This window comes from Oncorhynchus kisutch, linkage group LG16 (genome assembly GCF_002021735.2).
Source record: "Oncorhynchus kisutch isolate 150728-3 linkage group LG16, Okis_V2, whole genome shotgun sequence".
Taxonomy (NCBI): domain Eukaryota; kingdom Metazoa; phylum Chordata; class Actinopteri; order Salmoniformes; family Salmonidae; genus Oncorhynchus; species Oncorhynchus kisutch.
Genome location: NC_034189.2, coordinates 9,417,483 through 9,440,242, shown reverse-complemented (window position 1 = coordinate 9,440,242; position 22,760 = coordinate 9,417,483). Strand labels below are relative to the sequence as shown.

At 44.8% G+C, this 22,760-nt stretch overlaps 2 protein-coding genes across 4 annotated transcripts in view; one reads left to right on the top strand and one right to left on the bottom strand.

Moving 5' to 3' along the window:
* The first annotated feature begins 286 nt into the window (after positions 1 to 286).
* cct7 (chaperonin containing TCP1, subunit 7 (eta)) lies at positions 287 to 12,146 on the top strand. Of its 2 annotated transcripts, XR_002253482.2 has the most exons (14): positions 287 to 413; positions 2,036 to 2,189; positions 2,328 to 2,434; positions 2,901 to 3,079; positions 3,255 to 3,316; positions 3,633 to 3,742; positions 4,438 to 4,602; positions 4,995 to 5,072; positions 5,314 to 5,424; positions 5,663 to 5,760; positions 7,045 to 7,177; positions 7,686 to 7,892; positions 10,948 to 11,228; positions 11,907 to 12,146. XR_002253482.2 is itself a non-coding variant. In XM_020471330.2 (13 exons), exons 1-13 carry the CDS (start codon positions 408 to 410, stop codon positions 11,173 to 11,175), a joined length of 1,638 nt encoding a protein of 545 aa, XP_020326919.1. In that variant the 5' UTR covers positions 287 to 407; the 3' UTR covers positions 11,176 to 12,144. The 2 variants fall into 2 exon arrangements, 1 of the variants encoding a protein (XP_020326919.1); XM_020471330.2 differs by having other exon boundaries at positions 10,948 to 12,144.
* A 2,816-nt stretch (positions 12,147 to 14,962) lies between these two features.
* Positions 14,963 to 22,760, bottom strand: part of hspa12b (heat shock protein 12B) — a 45,144-nt gene continuing 37,346 nt past the window's right edge. The window contains exons 10-16 of one of the 2 annotated variants that reach the window (XM_031791727.1): positions 22,251 to 22,355; positions 19,133 to 19,221; positions 18,834 to 19,003; positions 18,505 to 18,608; positions 18,178 to 18,368; positions 16,964 to 17,157; positions 14,963 to 16,609 (exon numbers count right to left, since the gene is read on the bottom strand). In XM_031791727.1, coding sequence (XP_031647587.1) covers positions 16,351 to 16,609; positions 16,964 to 17,157; positions 18,178 to 18,368; positions 18,505 to 18,608; positions 18,834 to 19,003; positions 19,133 to 19,221; positions 22,251 to 22,355 — 1,112 coding nt within the window. In that variant the 3' untranslated portion in view covers positions 14,963 to 16,350. The remainder of the gene's footprint in view (positions 16,610 to 16,963; positions 17,158 to 18,177; positions 18,369 to 18,504; positions 18,609 to 18,833; positions 19,004 to 19,132; positions 19,222 to 22,250; positions 22,356 to 22,760) is intronic. The other variant, XM_031791728.1, reaches the window with a different exon arrangement.

Below are 22,760 nucleotides of genomic sequence, written 5' to 3'. Positions count from 1 at the left end.
TACAATTAGTAATAGCACAGTTGAAAGGGGAAAAGTATAATTATTTTGTATATGATGTTCTAGGATTATAATTTCTTGTATGAACTGCATTGAAAGACATTACATTTTTAACAGTCGAATCACGAACTACCTGCAACGGCTTGGGACTGATGTGACAGCGTGTACTCAACAAGATAATGCCGATATCAAGAGAAATTGCAAAGAATGTTATTGAATTGGGACTGGAAATATACAATTCGTCAACGTCAAAATAAGATAAATTGAATCGTGTTCCAATTCTGAAGCGTGACAAGTACAAAGTTACCCCTGCTAAAAATAGACAAATCTTAAACAGGAAGAGAAGCTCATAGTCGAACTGCATTGTGGGATAGAACACCGGTGCCGTTTCTCTCTAAAGAATTGTAAAGATGATGGTGAGTAGCCGTTCATGCTTCGCTCATTCAGATAAAATCCACCTGCATCCGTCAAATTATCCCTGTATATGTGTTACCAAATTGCATGTATTGTAAAGTGTATGCTCTTTCTATCCAGATTGACGCATTATCTTTCAAATAAAATACGTTATAAAGTCCACCGTTATCACGATGCTAACAAGTAGCGTCACCTCGCATCAAATGGGCATACCCGGTTACCAGTTAGCTCCTTAGCTAGTGACGGTCCTGTACGGTTAGGTCATACAATTTTTGGGTTGAGGGTTAGCTATGCACATTAGTAATATACTGACATAGGGGTTTATAGATAAGTGTAAAACCATGTATATTTTTTAGTAGTAGTCATCGCGTCTGGTTTGTTAGATAAAATAGCTACGCACGGGCTTTGTCAACTTGTGCTAAGTTGCTAGCTGGCTAGGTGTGGTTATCCGTCACGGTTTGAAGGATCCTGTTTTTTTTGTGTCAAATTTAACGCCAGGTTTGAATTCTCATAATAGGGTAGAATTTATGCAGCGGGTTAGGATAAACGGGTTAGTTAAAATGCAAAAGAAATAACCTCACTAAACACAGTAGTAGCTAGTGAGGAGTGGCTGTCGGTCTTGACGGCGTTGTGGCGCATCAGATGGTCAGAACAGTCGAGAACTTTCCTGCTATGCTAAGCTAGTTAGCGGGTTATATTTCCCACGTGGGCCCATTTAAGCATGTTTTGATGGTCTGTTATTGACAAATATACGAAGGCTAGCCCCTTAGACACTGAATACGTTATTTTACGTTGAACCGATGTAAAGCCCGTCACGTTATCGAGCAAAAGTGGGGAGAAGGGAGCGCCCTTGCTTGGCCTTAATTAAATGAAACAATCTGCGCGGCTCGGTCATTTTGACAAGGCAGCATGCTTCATCGTCCAGAAACTGGTCTTTTAAATAATACATATTAGAATGTATAACAAGTTCATTGGGGAGGCAGATGGCTAAAGCGTTCAAATCAATCCTACTCATTACTACACATGCTTAATTACGGCACTTTTGTGGGCAAGGCAGCCCGGTTCCAAATTGAATGTAATTAACTTTGAGCCGGTGCAGAACACGGGGGTTGAGTCATGAATTTTGATGACTTGAGCCTCTACTTGATAGAAAATAAAAATTACTTGACATGGAGCCTCAAGACTCCGGGTCCAATCAGTAGCATGTTGACAGAATGTGCAAAACAGCTTGTCGCCTGACTCAGTTCTTTGGGTATTGCTCTGCTCTGAATTTAGGGGTTAGTGTCGAATGTTTTGGTTTTTGAGGACTTGGCCCTCTTGACGACCTCTTCGACCTGTTTCTCAAAGTAACAGCCAAGTTGTGAGATGACGTAAGAGTCTGGCTTTTCCCATTTTTTCCCCCCCCTCCATTTAAAAAAATAAATTTCAGCCAAAATATAGAAAATTCGTTTACAGTTGATTCCATTTTTTATTACCAAATTCTGCGATTCCGTCCGTGTTTTCCTTCCCACTCTTAGCCAGGGCCCAACTTGTCTGCATAGTGACCGTCATGTCTCAGCCAACATCTTGCTGAAGGATGTCTTGCTCATCTCTCAATTCTATCCTTCCCTCCTCTTCCCTGTAGCCCACACCGGTTATCCTGCTTAAGGAGGGGACAGATACGTCTCAGGGCGTCCCTCAGCTGATCAGCAACATCAATGCCTGCCAGGTCATCGCTGAGGCCGTCCGCACCACACTTGGGCCTCGCGGCATGGACAAACTCATGGTGGATGGCAGAGGTGAGAGGGATGGAGGAGATGTCAGAGTGGGGGGAACATGGTCTGTCATTTAGTGGGGAGGGAAGCCTGGCCTGCAGTAGTTGGACACTTGTTTTGCAGTTATACTGAAGCTGTGTGTGTGGGGATGTCTCCCTTCAGGTAAAGCCACCATCTCCAACGACGGGGCGACCATCCTGAAGCTGCTGGATGTGGTTCACCCTGCTGCCAAGACCCTGGTGGACATTGCACGCTCCCAGGATGCCGAGGTCTGTGTGTGTCTTGTTTGAGTCCATCTGTGAAAGCGTTAGTGATGACTCCTCTAGCCGCCCCTCCCTCCCACTGGCTCCTCTAGCCGCCCCTCCCTCCCACTGACTCCTCTAGCCGCCCCTCCCTCCCACTGACTCCTCTAGCCGCCCCTCCCTCCCACTGACTCCTCTAGCCGCCCCTCCCTCCCACTGACTCCTCTAGCCGCCCCTCCCTCCCACTGACTCCTCTAGCCGCCCCTCCCTCCCACCTGACTCCTCTAGCCGCCCCTCCCTCCCACCTGACTCCTCTAGCCGCCCCTCCCTCCCACCTGACTCCTCTAGCCGCCCCTCCCTCCCACCTGACTCCTCTAGCCGCCCCTCCCTCCCACCTGACTCCTCTAGCCCCCCCCCCCAACTGGCTCCTCTCGTTCTAATGTTAGTCTGTTCCCTCTCCATTTGTATTCATTGTTTTCTATTCTCTGTCCAGGTGGGCGACGGTACCACGTCTGTAACCTTGTTGGCAGCAGAGTTCCTGAAGCAGTTGAAGCCGTACGTGGAGGAGGGTCTCCACCCCCAGACCATCATCAGAGCCTTCCGCAGCGCTACGCACCTGGCCGTCAAGAAGATCCGAGAGATCTCTGTCACTGTCAAGAAGGACGACAAGAAGTGAGTTGTGTGTGTTTCAACGGGGATGGAATAAAGAGGAAGATGTTTCCGTTGGACTTCAGATTGAACCCTGGTCTTCCTCTAGAAAACAGAGGGAGCTCTTGGTGCCGCCACAGCCATGAACTCCAAGCTGATCACTGTCTACACCCCCTCTTCTATCTCCCTCCCCCTCTAGAGAACAGAGGGAACTCTTGGTGAAGTGTGCCGCCACAGCCATGAACTCCAAGCTGATCGCAGGTCAGTTATTTATTTTATTGAACAACAGAATCATAAGGTGATGGAATTAGCTTTTACAATTGACTTACAATTAATTTGTCTACGACATTTGTTACGAAAATTCCCCCCCTTTTTTGTTTTTACTTGTTGTCTTGGTTGAACCATTTTTGATTTCCTTCCTGATTCTGGGGATTTTCCAACCCGGGATTTTTTGTTGTTGTAAAGTTGCCAAAATAATGCAACCCTAACGACTGGTAGTCTCTCAGAGAGTACTGGTATTCGTGGGGTGTTACGTTTGTAGTCTACAGCTTGTATTAATGTTGTAATTCAACCCCAGGTCAGAAGGAGTTCTTCAGTGAGATGGTGGTGGAGGCTGTCATGATGCTCGATGAGCTGCTGCCTCTCAAGATGATCGGGATCAAGAAGGTGCAGGGAGGAGCTCTGGAGGTAAAAGACTAGCACCGTAGGGCTGGGTGTGAGAGAGGGAAGATGGTGGGTGTCGTTTTAGTGAGATGAGACTACAGTGCTGAATCTCAATATACTAAAGCGGCTCTACTCCGTCTTGGGGTGTCGGGCTGGGACCTCCTCTCATTATAGGTCTTAAAGCAGGGTAAACTACTCTTTGTTCCAACTAGACACCACACCTGACCAACTGAGCTAATTGATTAGTTTAGTGATTGCCTACATTAAAGACACCTGGTCTTCCAGGTTTTTAAAAATGGTCTACTCCTGTCCCGGGGGTAAACGCGGTACAACCCAGCGTCCTGTCCCGGGGGTAAACGCGGTACAACCCAGCGTCCTGTCCCGGGGGTAAACGCGGTACAACCCAGCGTCCTGTCCCGGGGGTAAACGCGGTACAACCCAGCGTCCTGTCCCGGGGGTAAACGCGGTACAACCCAGCGTCCTGTCCCGGGGGTAAACGCGGTACAACCCAGCGTCCTGTCCCGGGGGTAAACGCGGTACAACCCAGCGTCCTGTCTGGTGCATTACCATGTGGTCTGGATCCTTTCAAAGTGTTTAATTTATTCCACCACCTATTGCAGTCTGTCTACCTCTACAGGAGACAAATTTTACTCCCCTCCACTCTCCCTCCCCTCCTCCCTCTACAAGAGACTAATTTTACTCCCCTCCACTCTCTACAGGAGTCTCACCTGGTAGCTGGCGTGGCCTTCAAGAAGACGTTCTCCTACGCCGGGTTTGAGATGCAGCCTAAACGTTACGACCAGCCCAAGATCGCTCTGCTCAATGTCGAGCTGGAACTGAAGGCCGAGAAGGACAATGCAGAGGTCCGCGTCAAGTCTGTCGAGGTTAGTAATCGATCAGTCAATTAATCAATTAAACAATCCATAAAGGAGCATTATTATATTATCACTAGTGACTTAAAGAAAATAATCTTATATTCATATTTAAACTAAGACAATTGCCAGACGTTTCAATCTGCTTAAATATGTGTGTGTGTGTGACTTGATTCGTACCCACGTCTCCAGTGATGTATGTGATCTGGGGTCTTGGGCTAAGCACTACCGCCAGACTCTAAAGATGGCGTCCCATTCAATCACATTGTCCCTGTATGCATCTGAATTATAAAGAGTATTATTCACTAAGCCATCGGAAATACACTACCCTACACTAATGCTTTTTAAATGAATGAGGGAGAGTGAAGTCTATGCACCTTTTTTCCCTCGGGTCTCCTCCCCAGGACTACCAGGCCATCGTAGATGCAGAGTGGAACATCCTGTATGACAAGCTGGAGAAGATCTACAAGTCAGGAGCCAAGGTATGTAGCTAGACAACCTTTTCCCTGGTTTACATGTCCTCTGGCAGTTGGTTGAAAGGCTTGCCGTGACTACGACAGGCTAGCTTGCTGGCAGCGGAGACTAAGGTCAGACGAGGTCAACTTTCATGCTAGCAGAAATTAATTATTCAACTTATCAAAAAAACACAACTTATCTTTGTTTTAAAAGCATGACGAAATCAAAAGTTGTCTGAAATGTGACATGTTGCTCCTTTTTTTTAAGGTGGTCCTGTCCAAGCTGCCCATTGGAGACGTGGCCACACAGTACTTTGCTGACCGGGATCTGTTCTGTGCTGGACGTGTTCAGGAGGAGGACCTCAAGAGGACAATGATGGTAGGGGACCACAGTCAGATATATGGATATAAAAACTGGGTTGTGTTCATTAGTTGAGTCTTCCAAGCCATGGAAAATGTCTTGTTTTCTCATTTGAGAAGTTCACAAGCATTTGTCTGAATTTAGAGCAACGGTCGGAGTGTAATTCTTATCAATGGTATCTTCTATTGGTTTGTGCTTTTTCAAACTGTATTGTTCCTCATGTGGTGTATTTCTTACGGTGTAATGTGTCCTCCAGGCCTGCGGGGGCTCCATCCAGACCAGTGTTGGCTCCATGACAGACGATGTCCTGGGGCGCTGTGAAGTCTTTGAGGAGGTGCAGGTTGGAGGAGAGAGGTGAGAGCTCCTAGGAGGAACTTCAGTGTGTTTATTTGCCGACTGTCTCGGGAACATTTGTAGAACGGCTAAGTGCGCTGTTGGATAAAACTTATTTTGCACATTTTTTTTTTTTTACGGGAGTTCTCCGCTAAACACAGAATAAAAATGTTTGTCTCTGTGACCGTCCAGTACAAAGTTGACTACAAGTACAAAGTTGACTACAAGTACAAAGTTGACAAACAAGCGAAGAGTATAAAATGGTGCTTCAAATGAAAACCAAGAGGACTGTCTTAAGAGACCTACAGTGGACAACACATACATTGAAATCAATTTCACCTTAATTCAATTCATATTTTGCCAGTTGTAGGCTGTCTAATTTTTGCCTCAATATATTTCAGGAAGTGCCAAATCAATGATTTTGTGCGTTAGGCCTATTGTAGGCAGGCTAAGCATTTGGGCTCAAATAATCTGTCTTAATATTTGCAGCCATATTGGTGATAATTTCACCAGGATTTGATCTGTCGTCAGTATTGTGGAATAGTGGTACGGTTTTTATATTTCACCCCCTTCTCTCCAATTTCATGATATCCGAGTTTGATCTTGTCTCATTGCTCCAACTCCGCAATGGGCTCGGGAAATGCGACAGTCGAGTCATGCGTCCTCCAAAACATGACCCTCCAAACCGCCCGCCCTCCTTAACACCCATTTTAACATGGAAGACAGCTGCACCTATGTGCCCGCCACAAGGAGTCACTAGAGCGCAATAAGCTAAGTAATCCCCCCCCGCCCGGCCAAACCCGGATGATGCAAGACCAATTGTGCGCAACCCTATGGGACGGACCGTTATGACACAGTCTGAGATCGAACCCGGGTCTGTAGTGAAGCCTCCAGCACTGTGGTGCAGTGCCTGAGACTGCTGCGCCTCAGGAGGCCCGTTTGATGTTTGAATGGAGAAAACAGCGCTGCCTTTCTCTATCCCTAGGCCTATCGACACGTGTTCCAACGACGCACTTGGCAAACCGTTATTTTCTGCGCCGCGTTTTGGGAAACACGTGATACGTCTTCGGCCATTTTGTAACAATGCGTGTTAGGAGAGAGGATGCTGGCCAGTGTTAAAACACTCGTTAGCCTAAAGTTCTATCGATATCAGGAAACCGGGCCCTGGCTAGTAGAACATTTCACTGACCTGGCAGGGTCTTTAAAAAAATATTGTATAGCAAATATTAAGGGAATCTCACCCAGCCTAGTTTAAAATAGTGATTTTCTAGTCTGTTTTTTTTAATGCGTGCCCCGTTCCTCCAGGTATAACTTCTTCAAGGGTTGTCCTCGCTCCCATACATGTACCATCATCCTGAGGGGCGGAGCCGAGCAGTTCATGGAGGAGACGGAACGCTCTCTACACGATGCCATCATGATCGTACGCAGAGCCATCAAGGTAGGTTGACCCGCAGGCCACTGGACCTAAACCATAGAGTTGGATAGAGGGCACATCCTAAAGCTAAAAAATGGTCTTTGTGGCAAGTGCTCCCTCTACCAAACTCTGACTTAAACCAATGCCATCCTTCTACAGTGAGCTGATATTTAATCAGTGCTTGTGCTGGGTACCTAAACTAACCCAAGGCATCTGTGTAGGTAAATGCTTCCTCCTATCCAGCATGCTTCACTGTTCCCTGACAGTCATTGAAGTCAGTAGCCTAGTAGTTAGAGCGTTGGGCCAGTAACGAATCCCCGAGCTGACAAGGTTAAAATCTCATTCTGCCCCTGAACAAGGCAGTTAAACCCAATGTTCCTAGGCCGTCATTGTAAATAAGAACGACAGTCTAAATTGTCTCCTCTCCTCCATCCTAGGGGGTGCTGGTGCAGTAGAGATGGAACTCTCAAAGTACCTGCGTGATTATTCTAGAACCATTCACTAACCTCTCCCTCCATCCTCTCCTCTCCAGAATGACTCCATTGTGGCTGGCGGAGGTGCGATCGAGATGGAACTCTCAAAGTACCTGCGTGATTATTCTAGAACCATTCCTGGCAAGCAGCAGCTGCTGATTGGAGCATACGCTAAGGCTCTAGAGATTATCCCCAGACAGCTGTGTGACAACGCAGGCTTCGACGCCACCAACATACTCAACAAGCTGCGCGCCAAGCACGCACAGGTACACACACACACACACACACACCATGCCTACACAGGTGGGCACGTTCCAGCGGATCACTTTAGTCAAGATGTTGACGGTCGTTGGTCACCTTTTCATTGTGTTGCATTATGGGTAGAGGTGAAAGTAAGTTAAAAACAACATTGGGGGGTTACACCGTACCGTTAAAACATGAGCCTGTCACAAAAATTAGAAAACTTGAGGATTTTTCTTGAAACCTATTGCTTGATCATTACCGCATGAAGAATGAGCCAATAGACTTCAACTTGTTGAATACGCTCAAATGAGGTGTGGTTGAACGATAACGCTTGGCCAACCCAGAGATGAGTGACCGACAGGAGTGGAGAATGTGATTGGTCGCATAGGGTCCTGTTGTGTAGCCTAAACATGCAATTTATTTTTCTATTAAAGATGACAGTTTCATTTTCAACCACCCAAAATATGCATCTAAGACCAACTGAAATGCTATCAGAAAACATGTTGGATCGTTTTCACAGCTTTCCATGTCTTTTAAAACTGTTCAAACTATCATTTCCCCCTGTCCTTGCTCTGTGAGCCAAGCCGAAATGGAAGAACTTGACCGTCAACTAGATTGTTGATGATGCACTGATCATTCTATCAATATGGAATGATCCGTGCATCATCAACATTCTATCAATATGGAATGATTAGTGCGTCATCAACATTCTATCAATATGGAATGATCAGTGCGTCATCAATATAGAATGATCGGTGCGTCATCAACATTCTATCAATATGGAATGATCAGTGCGTCATCAATATAGAATGATCAGTGCGTCATCAACATTCTATCGATATGGAATGATCGGTGCGTCATCAACATTCTATCAATATGGAATGATCGGTGCGTCATCAACATTCTATCAATATGGAATGATCGGTGCGTCATCATTCTATCAATATGGAATGATCGGTGCATCATCATTCTATCAATATGGAATGATCGGTGCGTCATCATTCTATCAATATGGAATGATCGGTGCGTCATCAACATTCTATCCATATGGAATGATCGGTGCGTCATCAACGTTCTATCCATATGGAATGATCGGTGCGTCATCAACATTCTATCAATATGGAATGATCGGTGCGTCAACATTCTATCAATATGGAATGATCGGTGCGTCAACATTCTATCAATATGGAATGATAGGTGCGTCATCATTCTATCAATATGGAATGATCGGTGCGTCATCATTCTATCAATATGGAATGATCGGTGCGTCATTCTATCAATATGGAATGATCGGTGCGTCATCATCATTCTATCAATATGGAATGATCGGTGCGTCATCATTCTATCAATATGGAATGATCGGTGCGTCATCATTCTATCAATATGGAATGATCGGTGCGTCATCATTCTATCAATATGGAATGATCGGTGCGTCATCATCATTCTATCAATATGGAATGATCGGTGCGTCATCATCATTCTATCAATATGGAATGATCGGTGCGTCATCAACATTCTATCAATATGGGATGATCGGTGCGTCATCATCATTCTATCAATATGGGATGATCGGTGCGTCATCATCATTCTATCAATATGGGATGATCGGGGCGTCATCAACATTCTATCAATATGGGATGATCGGGGCGTCGTCAACATTCTATCAATATGGGATGATCGGGGCGTCGTCAACATTCTATCAATATGGGATGATCGGGGCGTCGTCAACATTCTATCAATATGGGATGATCGGGGCGTCGTCAACATTCTATCAATATGGGATGATCGGGGCGTCGTCAACATTCTATCAATATGGGATGATCGGGGCGTCATCAGTATGGGATGATCGGTGCGTCATCAATATGGAATGATCGGTGCGTCACCAATATGGAATGATCGGTGCGTCGTCAATATGGAATGATCGGTGCGTCGTCAATGTGGAATGATCGGTGCGTCGTCAATATGGAATGATCGGTGCGTCGTCAGTATGGAATGATCGGTGCGTCATCAGTCTGGAATGATCGGTGCGTCACCAATATGGAATGATCGGTGCGTCATCAATATGGGATGATCGGTGCGTCAATATGGGATGATCGGTGCGTCATCAATATGGGATGATCGGTGCGTCATCAATATGGCCTTATTCTGGTGGGCAAAGCTTTATTTAATATTTTTGTATTCTAGACGAGCGTCAAGTAATGACAGAGAAGGTATTGTAGACAATTTGACTAACAAATAGTCTACCAAATGTCACAATTTATAAGCAGAAAAATATCTAAAAATGAGTCTTTAAAATGAACATGGCCTCTTGTCGTTTCGTCATCCCTGCGTACCCTGCAGGGATCCCACATAAGACTCTTGAAGTAGTTAAAATGAACATGGCCTCTTGTCGTTTCGTCATCCCTGCGTACCCTGCAGGGATCCCACATAAGACTTTTGAAGTAGTTAAAATGAACATGGCCTCTTGTCGTTTCGTCATCCCTGCATAAGACTCTTGAAGTAGTTGTTTGATAACATGACTGCTTGTGCTTATGCCTCATGAGAAGATAACACATTTTAAATGACAAATCTTTACGACTAGGCCCACAGATCCTATTGAATTAATAGGGGTTCTATATGGAATTCTATGATTTTTTGTGTGTGTGTGTAGACACAGGAGGTCCCCGTACTGGGACGAAATTCATGTTTAACTCTGATTATGGGGATAAAAACCGTCCGACCTGCTACATGTTGACTGCGTGAACTTTACAAAAATCATGTGTTCAAAAGTGATATTTGGGACCTGTCAGTAACCAATGAATTGTTGCCACATTGTTTTCACTGAGTGTGATCTACAAATATAGAAACGTTTATTTTTAACAATAACAACTATGTTGATGCTGCCGTGTTGATCTGAGCCTTACTGTTGCAAAACCACTAGCATCAGATTTTCTGCTGTCGCAGATGCACCTGCACCCACTTTTCACCGATTTTTCATCTATAGTCTGCTTCATTAGGCTTACTGCTCAAACCCTATGAGAGATCCACACGCATACTAACCTCCCCCTTCTCTCTTCTTCTCTCCCCCTCTCCTCTTAGGGTGGTATGTGGTACGGTGTAGATGTGAACAATGAGGATATAGCTGATAACTACTTGGCGTGTGTGTGGGAACCCTCCATCGTGCGTATCAACGCACTGACTGCCGCCAGCGAGGCCGCCTGCCTCATCCTCTCAGTGGACGAGACCATCAAGAATCCGCGCAGTAGCGTAGAAGGGCCACCAGGGGGCGGGAGAGGCCGGGGACGTGGCAGACCCCATGCTCACTAAGGGACCCTGACCTCTAACCTACAGAGCCATAGACCGACATTCTGGCAAACTAGGTGAAATAGGAAAGAATCATCCACTTTGTTACTAAATGTTCCCATGACAACAGCAGTCTAGATGAGATTCTGTTCATTTTAATTAGAATGTGATAGTCTTTGGAATGTTTGGAACCAACATGGCGGTTCTATTAGAGAGGCTCTAAATTCTAATGGAGTTTACTGAGCGATGTATGTCTATGGCTCTGGTCTAGTCTCACTTCAGTCGCCTCCAACACTTCTTACAGGAGGGGTGCAACAGCAACGGTAGTAGTGGTACTCTGGGCTCTGGCTAAGATGGTGGTAGAATTTGGTCCAATTTCCCTTTTCTCTCCTTGTAAGTGATGGCATCTGTTGTCCAGTCATCTTAATGCATTAGTCGGCCAAACCAATTCCCCTGTCATGACTAACATCAGCCTGTGTCTTACAAACTACTAACCACAACTCTTATTCCCTTTGTCTCACATTGGGATGGTTGGATACTTGAGCCGCCTCACCACAATACCCCCCCCCCCCCCCCCCCCAGCCATTGTCTAGGACAGAGTCAAGGGTGCCATCTTTTGTAATGCTTGTAACTGTCACACGCACTGAGTTAGTCGATGATGTTGACAATGTTTTTGTTGCTTTGTTGCTATTTATTATTGGACCATTAAAATCAATAATTCTACAGCTCCAACTACTGTCTCCTGTGTGTTGCAGGACGAGGGGGGTGTGTGTTTGAATATTAGCTGAAAATACCTTGGATTTGATGATCTAGAAGACTTCACTAGTCGAAATCCCGATGCATTGTGTTTACCTGCCCTTCAATGACGGTTGGTGGTTGCCATAACAACACGTATTCAACTCCTTTTTGTTTTGGCAAGCCTCAAAAATATAAACGCATGTAAAGTGTTGGTTTCATGAGGTGAAATAAAAGATCCCAGATATGTTCCATATGCACAAAGTTTATTTCTCAATTTATTTATATCCCTGTTCGTGAACATTTTTCTCCTTGGCCAAGATGATAATTCACCTGACAGGTGTGGCATATCAAGAAGCTGATTTAAACAAGCATGATCATTATACAGGTGCACCTTCTGCTTGGACAATAAAATGCCACTCTAAAATGTGTCGGTTCGTCACACAATGCCACAGATGTGGCATGTTTTGAGGCGGTGTGCTGACTGCAGGATTGTCCACTTGTGCTTTTGCCAGAGAATTGAATGTTCATTTCTCTACCATAAGCCGCCTCAATGTCATTTTTGAGAATTTGGCAGTATGTCTAACTGGCCTCATGACCAGCCCAGGACCTCCACATCCGGCTTCTTCACCTGCAGGATCGTCAAGACACCAGCCATCCGGACAGCTGATGAAACTGGGTTTGCACAACTGAAGAATTTCTACATAAACTCAATGTATGAGGGACGCTCATCTGCGCTTGTCGTCCTCACCAGGGTCGTAACCGACTTCCGTGGTTAAAGACTCACCTTCGATGGCCACTGGCATGCTGGAGAAGTGTGCTCTTCACGGATGAATGCCGGTTTCAACTATCGGGCAGACGTGTATGGCGTCGTGTGGGCGAGCAGATTTGCTGATGTCAACATGAACAGAGTGTCCCATGGTGGGGTTAAGCTACAGACAAACATATTTGCACTTTATCGATAGCAATTGGAATGCACAGAGATACCGGGATGAGATCCTGAAGCACATTGTCGGGCCAATCCTCCGCCGCCATCGACTCCCATTTCAGCATGATAATGCACGGCCCCATGTTGCAAGGATCTGTACACAGTTCCAGTTCTTCCATGGCCTGTATCCTCACCAGACATGTCGCCCATTGAGCATGTTTGGGATGCTCTGGATCAACAGGTACGACAGCGTGTTCCAGTTCCCGCCGATATCTAGCAACTTCTCACAGCCATTGAAAACGAGTGGTACAACCGGCCACAATCAACAGCCTGATCAACTCTATGCGAAGGAGATGTGTCACGCTGCGTGAGGCAAATGGTGGTCACAACAGATACTGACTGGTTTTCTGAGCCTCTCCAACCTTTTTAAGGTAGTTGTGACCAGCAGATGCATATCTATATTCCAAGTCATGTGAAATCCATAGATTAGGGCCTAATTTATTTATTTCCAATTGACTGAGTTCCTTATACTGTAACTGTAAAAAATGAAATTGTTGCAAGTTTCATTTATAATTTTGTTCAGGAGCATAACAATTGCTTAAATTGCATGGACTGAGTCATTCATTATTGCACATTCTCTGTACCCACACATACAGTCATGGCCAAAAGTTGAGAAGGAGCAAAGATATTGCTGCCAGTAAGATTGCACCTAAATCAACCATTTATCGGATCAACAAGAACTTCAAGGAGAGCGGTTCAATTGTTGTGAAGAAGGCTTCAGGGCGCCCAAGAAAGTCCAGCAAGCGCCAGGACCGTCTCCTAAAGTTGATTCAGCTGCGGGATCGGGGCACCACCAGTACAGAGCTTGCTCAGGAATGGCAGCAGGCAGGTGTGAGTGCATCTGCACGCAAAGACTTTTGGAGGATGCTTGGTGTCAAGAACGGCAGCAAAGAAGCCACTTTCTGCAGGAAAAACATCAGGGACAGACTGATATTCTGCAAAAGGTACAGGGATTGGACTGGTGAGGACTGGGGTAAAGTCATTTTCTCTGAATCCCCTTCCGATTGTTTGGGGCAAAGCCGGAGAAGACGAGGTGAGCACTACCATCAGTCCTGTGTCATGCCAACAGTAAAGCATCATGAGACCATTCATGTGTGGGGTTGCTTCTCAGCCAAAGGAGTGGGTGTGGCTGCATCATGTTATGGGAAAAACTGGTTGTCTGCTTCCCAACACACATCGGGAGACAAATTCACCTTTCAGACAAATTCACCTTTCAGCAGGACAACAACCTAAAACACAAGGCCAAATATACACTGGAGTTGAATGATCCTGAGTGGCCTAGTCACAGTTTTGACTTAAAGTGTCTTGAAAATGTATGGCATGACTTGAAAATGGCTGTCTAACAATGAATAACAACCAACTTGACGGAGCTTGAAGATTTGTAAAACGATTAATGTGCAAATGTTGTAAAATCCAGGTGTGCAAATCTCTTAGAGACTTACCCAGAAAGACTCAGCTGTAATGGCTGCCGAAGGTGATTCTAATGTATTGATTCAGGGGGTTGAATACTTATCTAATCAAGATTTGTTTTATTTAAAAAAGATATATACAAATATTATATATTTTTTCCCACTGACATTATAGAGTATTTTGTGTAGATCATTGACAAAAGACATTTTAATCTCACTTTGTAACAACAAAATGTGGAATAAGTCTATGGGTTTGAATACTTCCTGTACTATGTCCTATTTTTATATGCCTCATGAGCTTTAGTTCAGCCATCTTACGCCATCAGAACCCCAAATATGAGCTTCTTTTACTCAATGTTTGTTAACAATGTAAATGCAAACAGTGTATAGCCTCAACATGGTTAACTATTACATTTGATATCATGGATGGTCCGTTCTTATATACATAGCTCTGTCTATGGTTTTTAAGTCCTTACATTTTCCCAAGCCCAACCCTTGGCTTTTGACCAAAATGGGTGAAATAAGGATTCTAGCAAAATAAGAATTCTAGCAAATTAAGAATTCTTATTAGAATTCTAGCAAAATAAGGATTTTTGCAAAATAAGAAATCTAGCAAAATAAGGATTCTTGCAAAATAAGGATTCTAGCTAAATAGGATTCTAGCAAAATAAGGATTCTAGCTAAATAGGATTCTAGCAAAATAAGGATTCTAGCTAAATAGGATTCTAGCAAAATAAGGATTCTAGCAAAATAAGGATTCTTGCAAAATAGTTCTAGCAAAATAAGAATTCTAGCAAAATAAGAATTCTAGCAAAATAAGGATTCTTGCAAAATAAGGATTCTTGCAAAATAGTTCTAGCAAAATAAGAATTCTAGCAAAATAAGAATTCTAGCAAAATAAGGATTCTTGCAAAATAGTTCTAGCAAAATAAGAATTCTAGCAAAATAAGGATTCTAGCTAAATAGGATTCTAGCAAAATAAGGATTCTAGCAAAATAAGGATTCTTGCAAAATAGTTCTAGCAAAATAAGAATTCTAGCAAAATAAGAATTCTAGCAAAATAAGAATTCTAGCAAAATAGGATTCTAGCAAAATAAGAATTCTAGCAAAATAGGATTCTAGCAAAATAGTTCTAGCAAAATAAGGATTCTAGCTAAATAGGATTCTAGCAAAATAGTTCTAGCAAAATAAGGATTCTAGCAAAATAGTTCTAGCAAAATAGGATTCTAGCTTTAACCGACAGTTAATATGGTTATCTTCGATGAACAAGCTATAAACAGGTTATTTCTTAAGATAGTTCTTTATACATAAAATGATAATATTTCATATAAGGGTATAAAATACAGGATCCATCAGGATTTCTGCATGTACTGTACACAACTTAAATACTGTTGTGATCATACCTTATTTGGTGTTTTTCCAGGAAGCCTACATTTCCTTCAAGCAACTATATAAAAGGTCTAAATGACTAGTGTACTAGTGTATTTCTGTCAGTCCTCGTCACAACCAGTCCACAGTTCAGTTAATTTCTCCATACATAGAAAGTGAAAGGCGTGTTCAGCTGGTCATTCAATCCAGTGGCCACAAGGTGGCACTACAACAAAGACGTTAGTATTATTATTATATTATCAGTTGACTTGAAGATGGGAGGCACTGGAACTAGATACAGGCAAGAGTCTATAGCAATGTTCGAGAGCAAGGATTTGATCCGTGATGCATAGTGGGTAAATGCTGACTGACTTATCTACAAGTAATCATGAGTAGTTATTTATGATTCAATGTGATTGGTCAGGATTAGGCAGTGGTATCCAACAAGCCCAATATACTTAGTCAGCAGTCACTCCCAGAGGGACCTGATCCTAGATCAGATTGAAATGTTTTGTTTTCGATGTGAGAAAGGAATTGTGATGTTGAGCAGTTCGAAGGTCATGTCGTCACTTAAAATGTCACATCGTGCCATAACTCAATGTTAAAACATTTAATTGATCCTGGATCTTTGACGTTATTCCTCGTGGGTCCATTTCCTACTTTCTCCTTCTTTACCCTTTGACATTGTGGTCAGTCTCCTCAATTTGAAAGGAAGTCGATGGCGGCTCGGACCGTCTGATTGGTCACCATGTCCACCGCCGTCACTTTGATCTCTGTGTCTCCGAACTGCATTGTGGCTCGGATCTCTCTCCTTTCCGCCCCGGCAACCGCCCCCGGCAACGCCTCCGGTAGATCCAGAGTGATCGCGCCACACTTCCTCACTCCAGGGTCGCTGATGTAAACAACGTCGTCGCTGACGCTGCAGTAGATATTGATGATGATCTTCCTCTGGCCGGATCTGGAGAAAGAGGGAGAAGGTTTGGTGATTTGTTTGTGTGTGAAGGTGCAGAGTCTTGGGTCCCTTAAGCCCTTCCCAGCCATGCTGTGTGTGTCTGTTTGTGTGCATGTTTATGTGTGTAGGTACTGTGTGTGTGTCTGTTTGTGTGTAGGTACTGTGTGTGTGTCTGTTTGTGTGTAGGTACTGTGTGTGTCTGTTTGTGTGTAGGTACTGTGTGTAGGTACTGTGTGTGTGTCTGTTTGTGTGTAGGTACTGTGTGTGTCTGTTTGTGTGTGTGTGTGTCTGACCCGACCTTGCTGTGTTTGTGTAACCCGACTTTGCTGTGTGTAAGAGTGTGTGTGTGTGTGACCCGACCTAGCCGGTGTGTAGCTCCGCCTCACGACCTCGCCTAAAGCCACTGATTGGTCAACGGAGACGAATCTGTCGAGGATGTCGGTGCACCAATCACGGCCTTCCTTGACCAGTAGTTTGTCCCGGGGGTGTCGACCCTCCACGAAGCGGTTTAGAACCCCAACGCCGTAGGTCAGAGGGCAACGACGCACACGCACCTGAAGGAGAGTAAAAGTAGAGGGAAAATGTTTATAACAGGGTGCCACAGTGTGTGTGTGTGTGTGTGTGTGTCTCCTGGGGAGAGGAGAGAGAGCGGCGATTGGTTCGAATAGTTGGTGATGTCATAGCACCTGGAGGGAGGAACAGGGGAAATGTTTAGAACTGGAGGTGAATCTCAATCGTATTTCCTTGATTCCTCACATCCTCTGTCCTCACCTCCTTCTCAACCCATTGGAGAAGTTCGGAGTGGAGGAACCTTTTGAGAAGGATACGAGGAGAGAGGAATCAAGGCAATAAGGAAATACAATTGAGATGCACCCATGGTAGTAGTGTGTATACGTACCACAGTGGGGTTGAGAGTGGAGGTGTTTAACCAGAAGTCCCCAAAAATTTGACCAACTAGGGGGTTAAGGGTTAAGGTTAGAATTAGTGTTAGAATAAGGTTTAGGGTTAGGAGCTAGGGTTAGTTTAATGGTTAGGAGCTAGGGTTAGTTTAATGGTTAGGAGCTAGGATTAGGTTTATGGTTAGGAGCTAAGATTAGTTTTAGGGTTAGGAGCCTAGGAGCTAGGGTTAGTTTAATGGTTAGGAGCTAGGATTAGGTTTATGGTTAGGAGCTAAGATTAGTTTTAGGGTTAGCAGCTAGGGTTAGTTTAATGGTTAGGTTTAGGGTTAGGAGCTAAGGTTTAGGGTTAGGAGCTAGGGTTAGGTTTAGGGTTAGGAGCTAGGTTTAGGGTTAGGAGCTAGGTTTAGGGTTAGGAGCTAGGTTTAGGAGCTAGGGTTAGGTTTAAAGTTAGGTTTTTGGATTAAGGTTAGGGGTTAGGGAATATAGAATTTTGAATGGGGCTGAATTTTGTCCCCCCACAAGGTCAGTTATACAAGACTGTGTGTGTGTGACTGTGCGTACCACGGTGTGGCTGTGCGTACCACGGCGTGGCTGTGCGTACCACGGCGTGGCTGTGCGTACCACGGCGTGGCTGTGCGTACCATAGTGTTTGTCTGTGTGTGTATATACTCTCACCACGGTGGGGTCCAGTCCGAACAACACAGCCCCTTTCAGTATGGTCAGACCCACATCCTGAGGGATGATGATGCGACACGTTTGACCCAAAGCATTCTGGGCCGCCCGCTGCAGCATGGGCGACTCAGCGAAACCCCCAACCAGGAACAGGAAGCGAACACCCTGCACTTCCTGTCTCTGCATCAACTCCTCTGGAGGGAGAGAGGAATGAGAGGGGAGGTGAGACCAACATGTCAATGTTGAGGTTTATATAAAATGTGCCCCTTTTTGCTACATTGTCAGACCAAATAATGTTAGAGAGTGTGTGTGTGTGTGTGTGTGTCTCACCAATGTGTTTGATGATGTTGTTAATGGTGGGTTGGAACAGTTCGTTCATGGCTTCAGGAGTGAGACGTAGCATTCCCTGAGACGACCACTTCACTATGTTCATGCTAGAGAGAGAGAGAGACATTGTAAATAAGAATTTGTTCTTAATTGACTCGCCCGGATAAATAAAGAGAGAGAGAGAGATGCAGGGGGTGAGGCGACCACGTTTCTATGTTCTTACTAATGTAGAGAGAGGGGTTACACAATTTTTTTTATTTTGTTCATCCTCACACAGGGAGAGAGGTCAAATACACACACACAAACACAACCTTTCTCTCCCCACAACATACTTGCTCTTGCGCAGGGCAGTCTCCACACTCTGTCCTCTGTATCTTTTGTAGAAGTCGATAAAGGAGAAGGGCAGAGAGATATTCAGGGCGTTGGATCGCCCCGGCGTGGCCGTGCGTTTACGAGCCTCGAACGCGATGGTCAGGTCGACCCATGCAGCGGGACGCTTCGCCTAAAAAAAAACATATTTATCAGACGCTATTATCCAAAGCAATTTACAATCGTGGGTTTGAGTCCCCAGCCGGAATCAAACCCACGATCCTGGCGTTACAAGCGTCATGCTCTATGCTCTAGCAATTACCTTGAAGCTCTCGATAAAGTCCTCTCCGAAGATCTTACAAAGCATGGCTTCAAAGGCTAGGTCGACGCCGACCGCCCCGTATGGACCTCCTAAAATAAGCATATGAATAAAAACATTGTATGAGTCTCGTAAAAAAGTATTCAACCCTGAGTATACACCCCTGAGTATACACCCCTGAGTATACACCCCTGAGTATACACCCCTGAGTATACACCCCTGAGTATACACCCCTGAGTATACACCCCTGAGTATACACCCCTGAGTATACACCCCTGAGTATACACCCCTGACTATTCAACCCTGACTATACACCCCTGAATATACACCCCTGACTATTCACCCCTGACTATACACCCCTGAGTATACACTCCTGACGATACACCCCTGAATATACACCCCTGACTATACACCCCTGAATATACACCCCTGACTATACACCCCTGACTATTCATCCCTGAGTATACACCCCTGAGTATACACCCCTGAGTATACACCCCTGAGTATACACCCCTGAGTATACACCCCTGAGTATACACCCCTGAGTATACACCCCTGAGTATACACCCCTGAGTATACACCCCTGAGTATACACCCCTGAGTATACACCCCTGAGCATACACCCCTGAGCATACACCCCTGAGCATACACCCCTGAGCATACACCCCTGAGCATACACCCCTGAGCATACACCCCTGAGCATACACCCCTGAGCATACACCCCTGAATATACACCCCTGAATATACACCCCTGAATATACACCCGAGTGAGTACTCAACACTGAACTATTCAACCCTGAGTTTTCACCACTGACCGCTGCCATGTTGGCGTAGGTAGGTGAAGAGGTGTGTGTAGGTAGGTGAAGAGGTGTGTGTAGGTAGGTGAAGAGGTGTGTGTAGGTAGGTGAAGAGGTGTGTGTAGGTAGGTGAAGACGTGTGTGTAGGTAGGTGAAGACGTGTGTGTAGGTAGGTGAAGACGTGTGTGTAGGTAGGTGAAGACGTCTGTGTAGGTAGGTGAAGACGTCTGTGTAGGTAGGTGAAGACGTGTGTGTAGGTAGGTGAAGAGGTGTGTAGGTAGGTGAAGAGGTGTGTGTAGGTAATTGAAAAGGTGGGCGTAGGTAATTGAAAAGGTGGGCATAGGTAGGTGAAGAGGTGGTGTCTAAGCTACAATTAATCTGTTACCTGAGGCCTTGCAGAGTTCCTTCAGTGTCCCCTGCGGCTGCTCTCTGATCAGTTAGGTACTGTATAAGGTAAGGTATCTAAGGTGGTAAGGTATCTAAGGTGGTAAGGTATCTAAGGTGGTAAGGTATCTAAGGTGGTAAGGTATCTAAGGTGGTAAGGTATCTAAGGTGGTAAGGTATCTAAGGGGGTGAGGTATCTAAGGTGGTTAAGGTATCTAAATTTAGAAATCTATATTATTAAATTATTGCACCCACACTGCTCACGTGTGCCAACGCGAGTCTGTATTGCCAAGGGCTAAAATAGAAGTCAGTTCTATTTCTGACGCAGATTGCGCTGCAAGTCCTGACTCTCCGATCTCCTCAGTGGTTTATAGAAGCAGGTACCCACGTGCCATCTTCTCATTGGTTATACCCACGTGGGTGACTGAAAGACTAAATAGGTCGGTGGCGGTAACGCACTTAATTTATGAAAGTTGCCAATCGCAATATAAAGTCAAGAGAAGAAAAAGCCTGGAAGGAGGAGAGATGACTAGAAACAATTTGGTTGACCGTTTTATGTGTGGATTAATTAGTGGAATAGAGGACCTTGTGCATTTCAGGTAAAATAACAACTCAATGTTTATATCCCAGGACAAATTAGCTATCAACAGCAAGCTAGCTAAATAGGGCAAATTAGCTAGCAAGTGCAAGCTAGCTAGCTAAATTGCCAAAAATGTTTAATGCTTCTTGACCTGTCCCCAAATTAATATAATTAGTTCAGAGTTTGTTTTGATATTTTAACCTGCGTGTCGTGATCGCATTTGGTGTGGGGGGCAAAATACATTTATGCACGATAGCGCACGATGGCGCACGTGTGCAGTCGGATTGGTTTCCATGTAAGGTGGCGAGGTATCTAAGGCGAGGTATCTAAGGCGAGGTATCTAAGGCGAGGTATCTAAGGCGAGGTATCTAAGGTGGTTAGGTATCTGAGGTGAGGTATCTAAGGTGGTGAGGTATTTAAGGTGGTGAGGTATCTAGTCTGGTGAGGTATCTAGTCTGGTGAGGTATCTAGTCTGGTGAGGTATCTAGTCTGGTGAGGTATCTAAGGTGGTGAGGTATCTGAGGTGAGGTATCTGAGGTGAGGTATCTGAGGTGGTGAGGTATCTGAGGTGAGGTATCTAAGGTGAGGTATCTGAGGTGGTGAGGTATCTGAGGTGAGGTATCTGAGGTGAGGTATCTGAGGTGAGGTATCTGAGGTGAGGTATCTGAGGTGAGGTATCTAAGGTGGTGAGATATCTAAGGTGAGGTATCTAAGGTGAGGTATCTAAGTTGAGGTATCTAAGGTGAGGTGTATAATGTGGTGAGGTGTCTAATCTAGTGAGGTATCTAATCTGGTGAGGTATCTAAGGTGGTGAGGTATCTAAGGTGGTGAGGTATCTAAGGTGGTGAGGTATCTAAGGTGGTGAGGTATCTAAGGTGGTGAGGTATCTAAGGTGGTGAGGTATCTAAGGTGGTGAGGTATCTAAGGTGGTGAGGTATCTAAGGTGGTGAGGTATCTAAGGTGGTGAGGTATCCGAGGTATCTAAGGTGAGGTATCTAAGGTGAGGTATCTAAGGTGAGGTGTCTAATGTGGTGAGGTATCTGAGGTGGTGAGGTATCTAATGTGAGGTTTCTGAGGTGAGGTATCTAAGGTGGTAAGGTATCTAAGGTGGTGAGGTGTCAATGGTGAGGTATCTACTTTGAGGTATCTGAGGTGGTGAGGTATCTAAGGTGGTGAGGTATCTGAGGTGGTGAGGTATCTGAGGTGAGGTATCTTAGGTGGTGAGGTATCTTAGGTGGTGAGGTATCTTAGGTGGTGAGGTATCTAAGGTGAGGTATCTAAGGTGAGGTATCTAAGGTGAGGTATCTAAGGTGAAGTATCTAAGATGAGGTATCTAAGGTGAGGTATCTAAGGTTGTTACCTGAGACCTTGTAGAGTTCCTTAAGTGTCCCCTGTGGCTGCTCTATTTGGTGAACTGTCAGGTCTACTGTTCCTCCTCCACAGTCTGCCACTATGTACCGGTCACCTGGTGAGATAACACACATACGCGCACACACACACACACACACACACGCACACGCACACGCACACACACCATGAAAGAGCAGTGTCTTTTGAGTGTAAATTTCAATCATTCACCACTTAATCTTGAATTCTTTTTTTTGTGTCTCCTGGTGTTTAAGAAAGTATATATTTTTAATAGAGCTCTCCTTTTCTTACGATGCAGTGGTTTGATCTGTCAGTCTATCAGTATGTGTGTGTGTGTGTGTGTGTGTGTGTATTTGACAGTGTGTGTTTTCTCTCTGATGGAGCTCTGAGTATACCATGAGAGTTTGTTATGAGTCGATCTCCCAAGCATAAACAGCTCCCAGGTATTACAATAGCTGAGATTGCGTGTGCATGTTTGTTTATGTTTGTGATAGCTATAGAG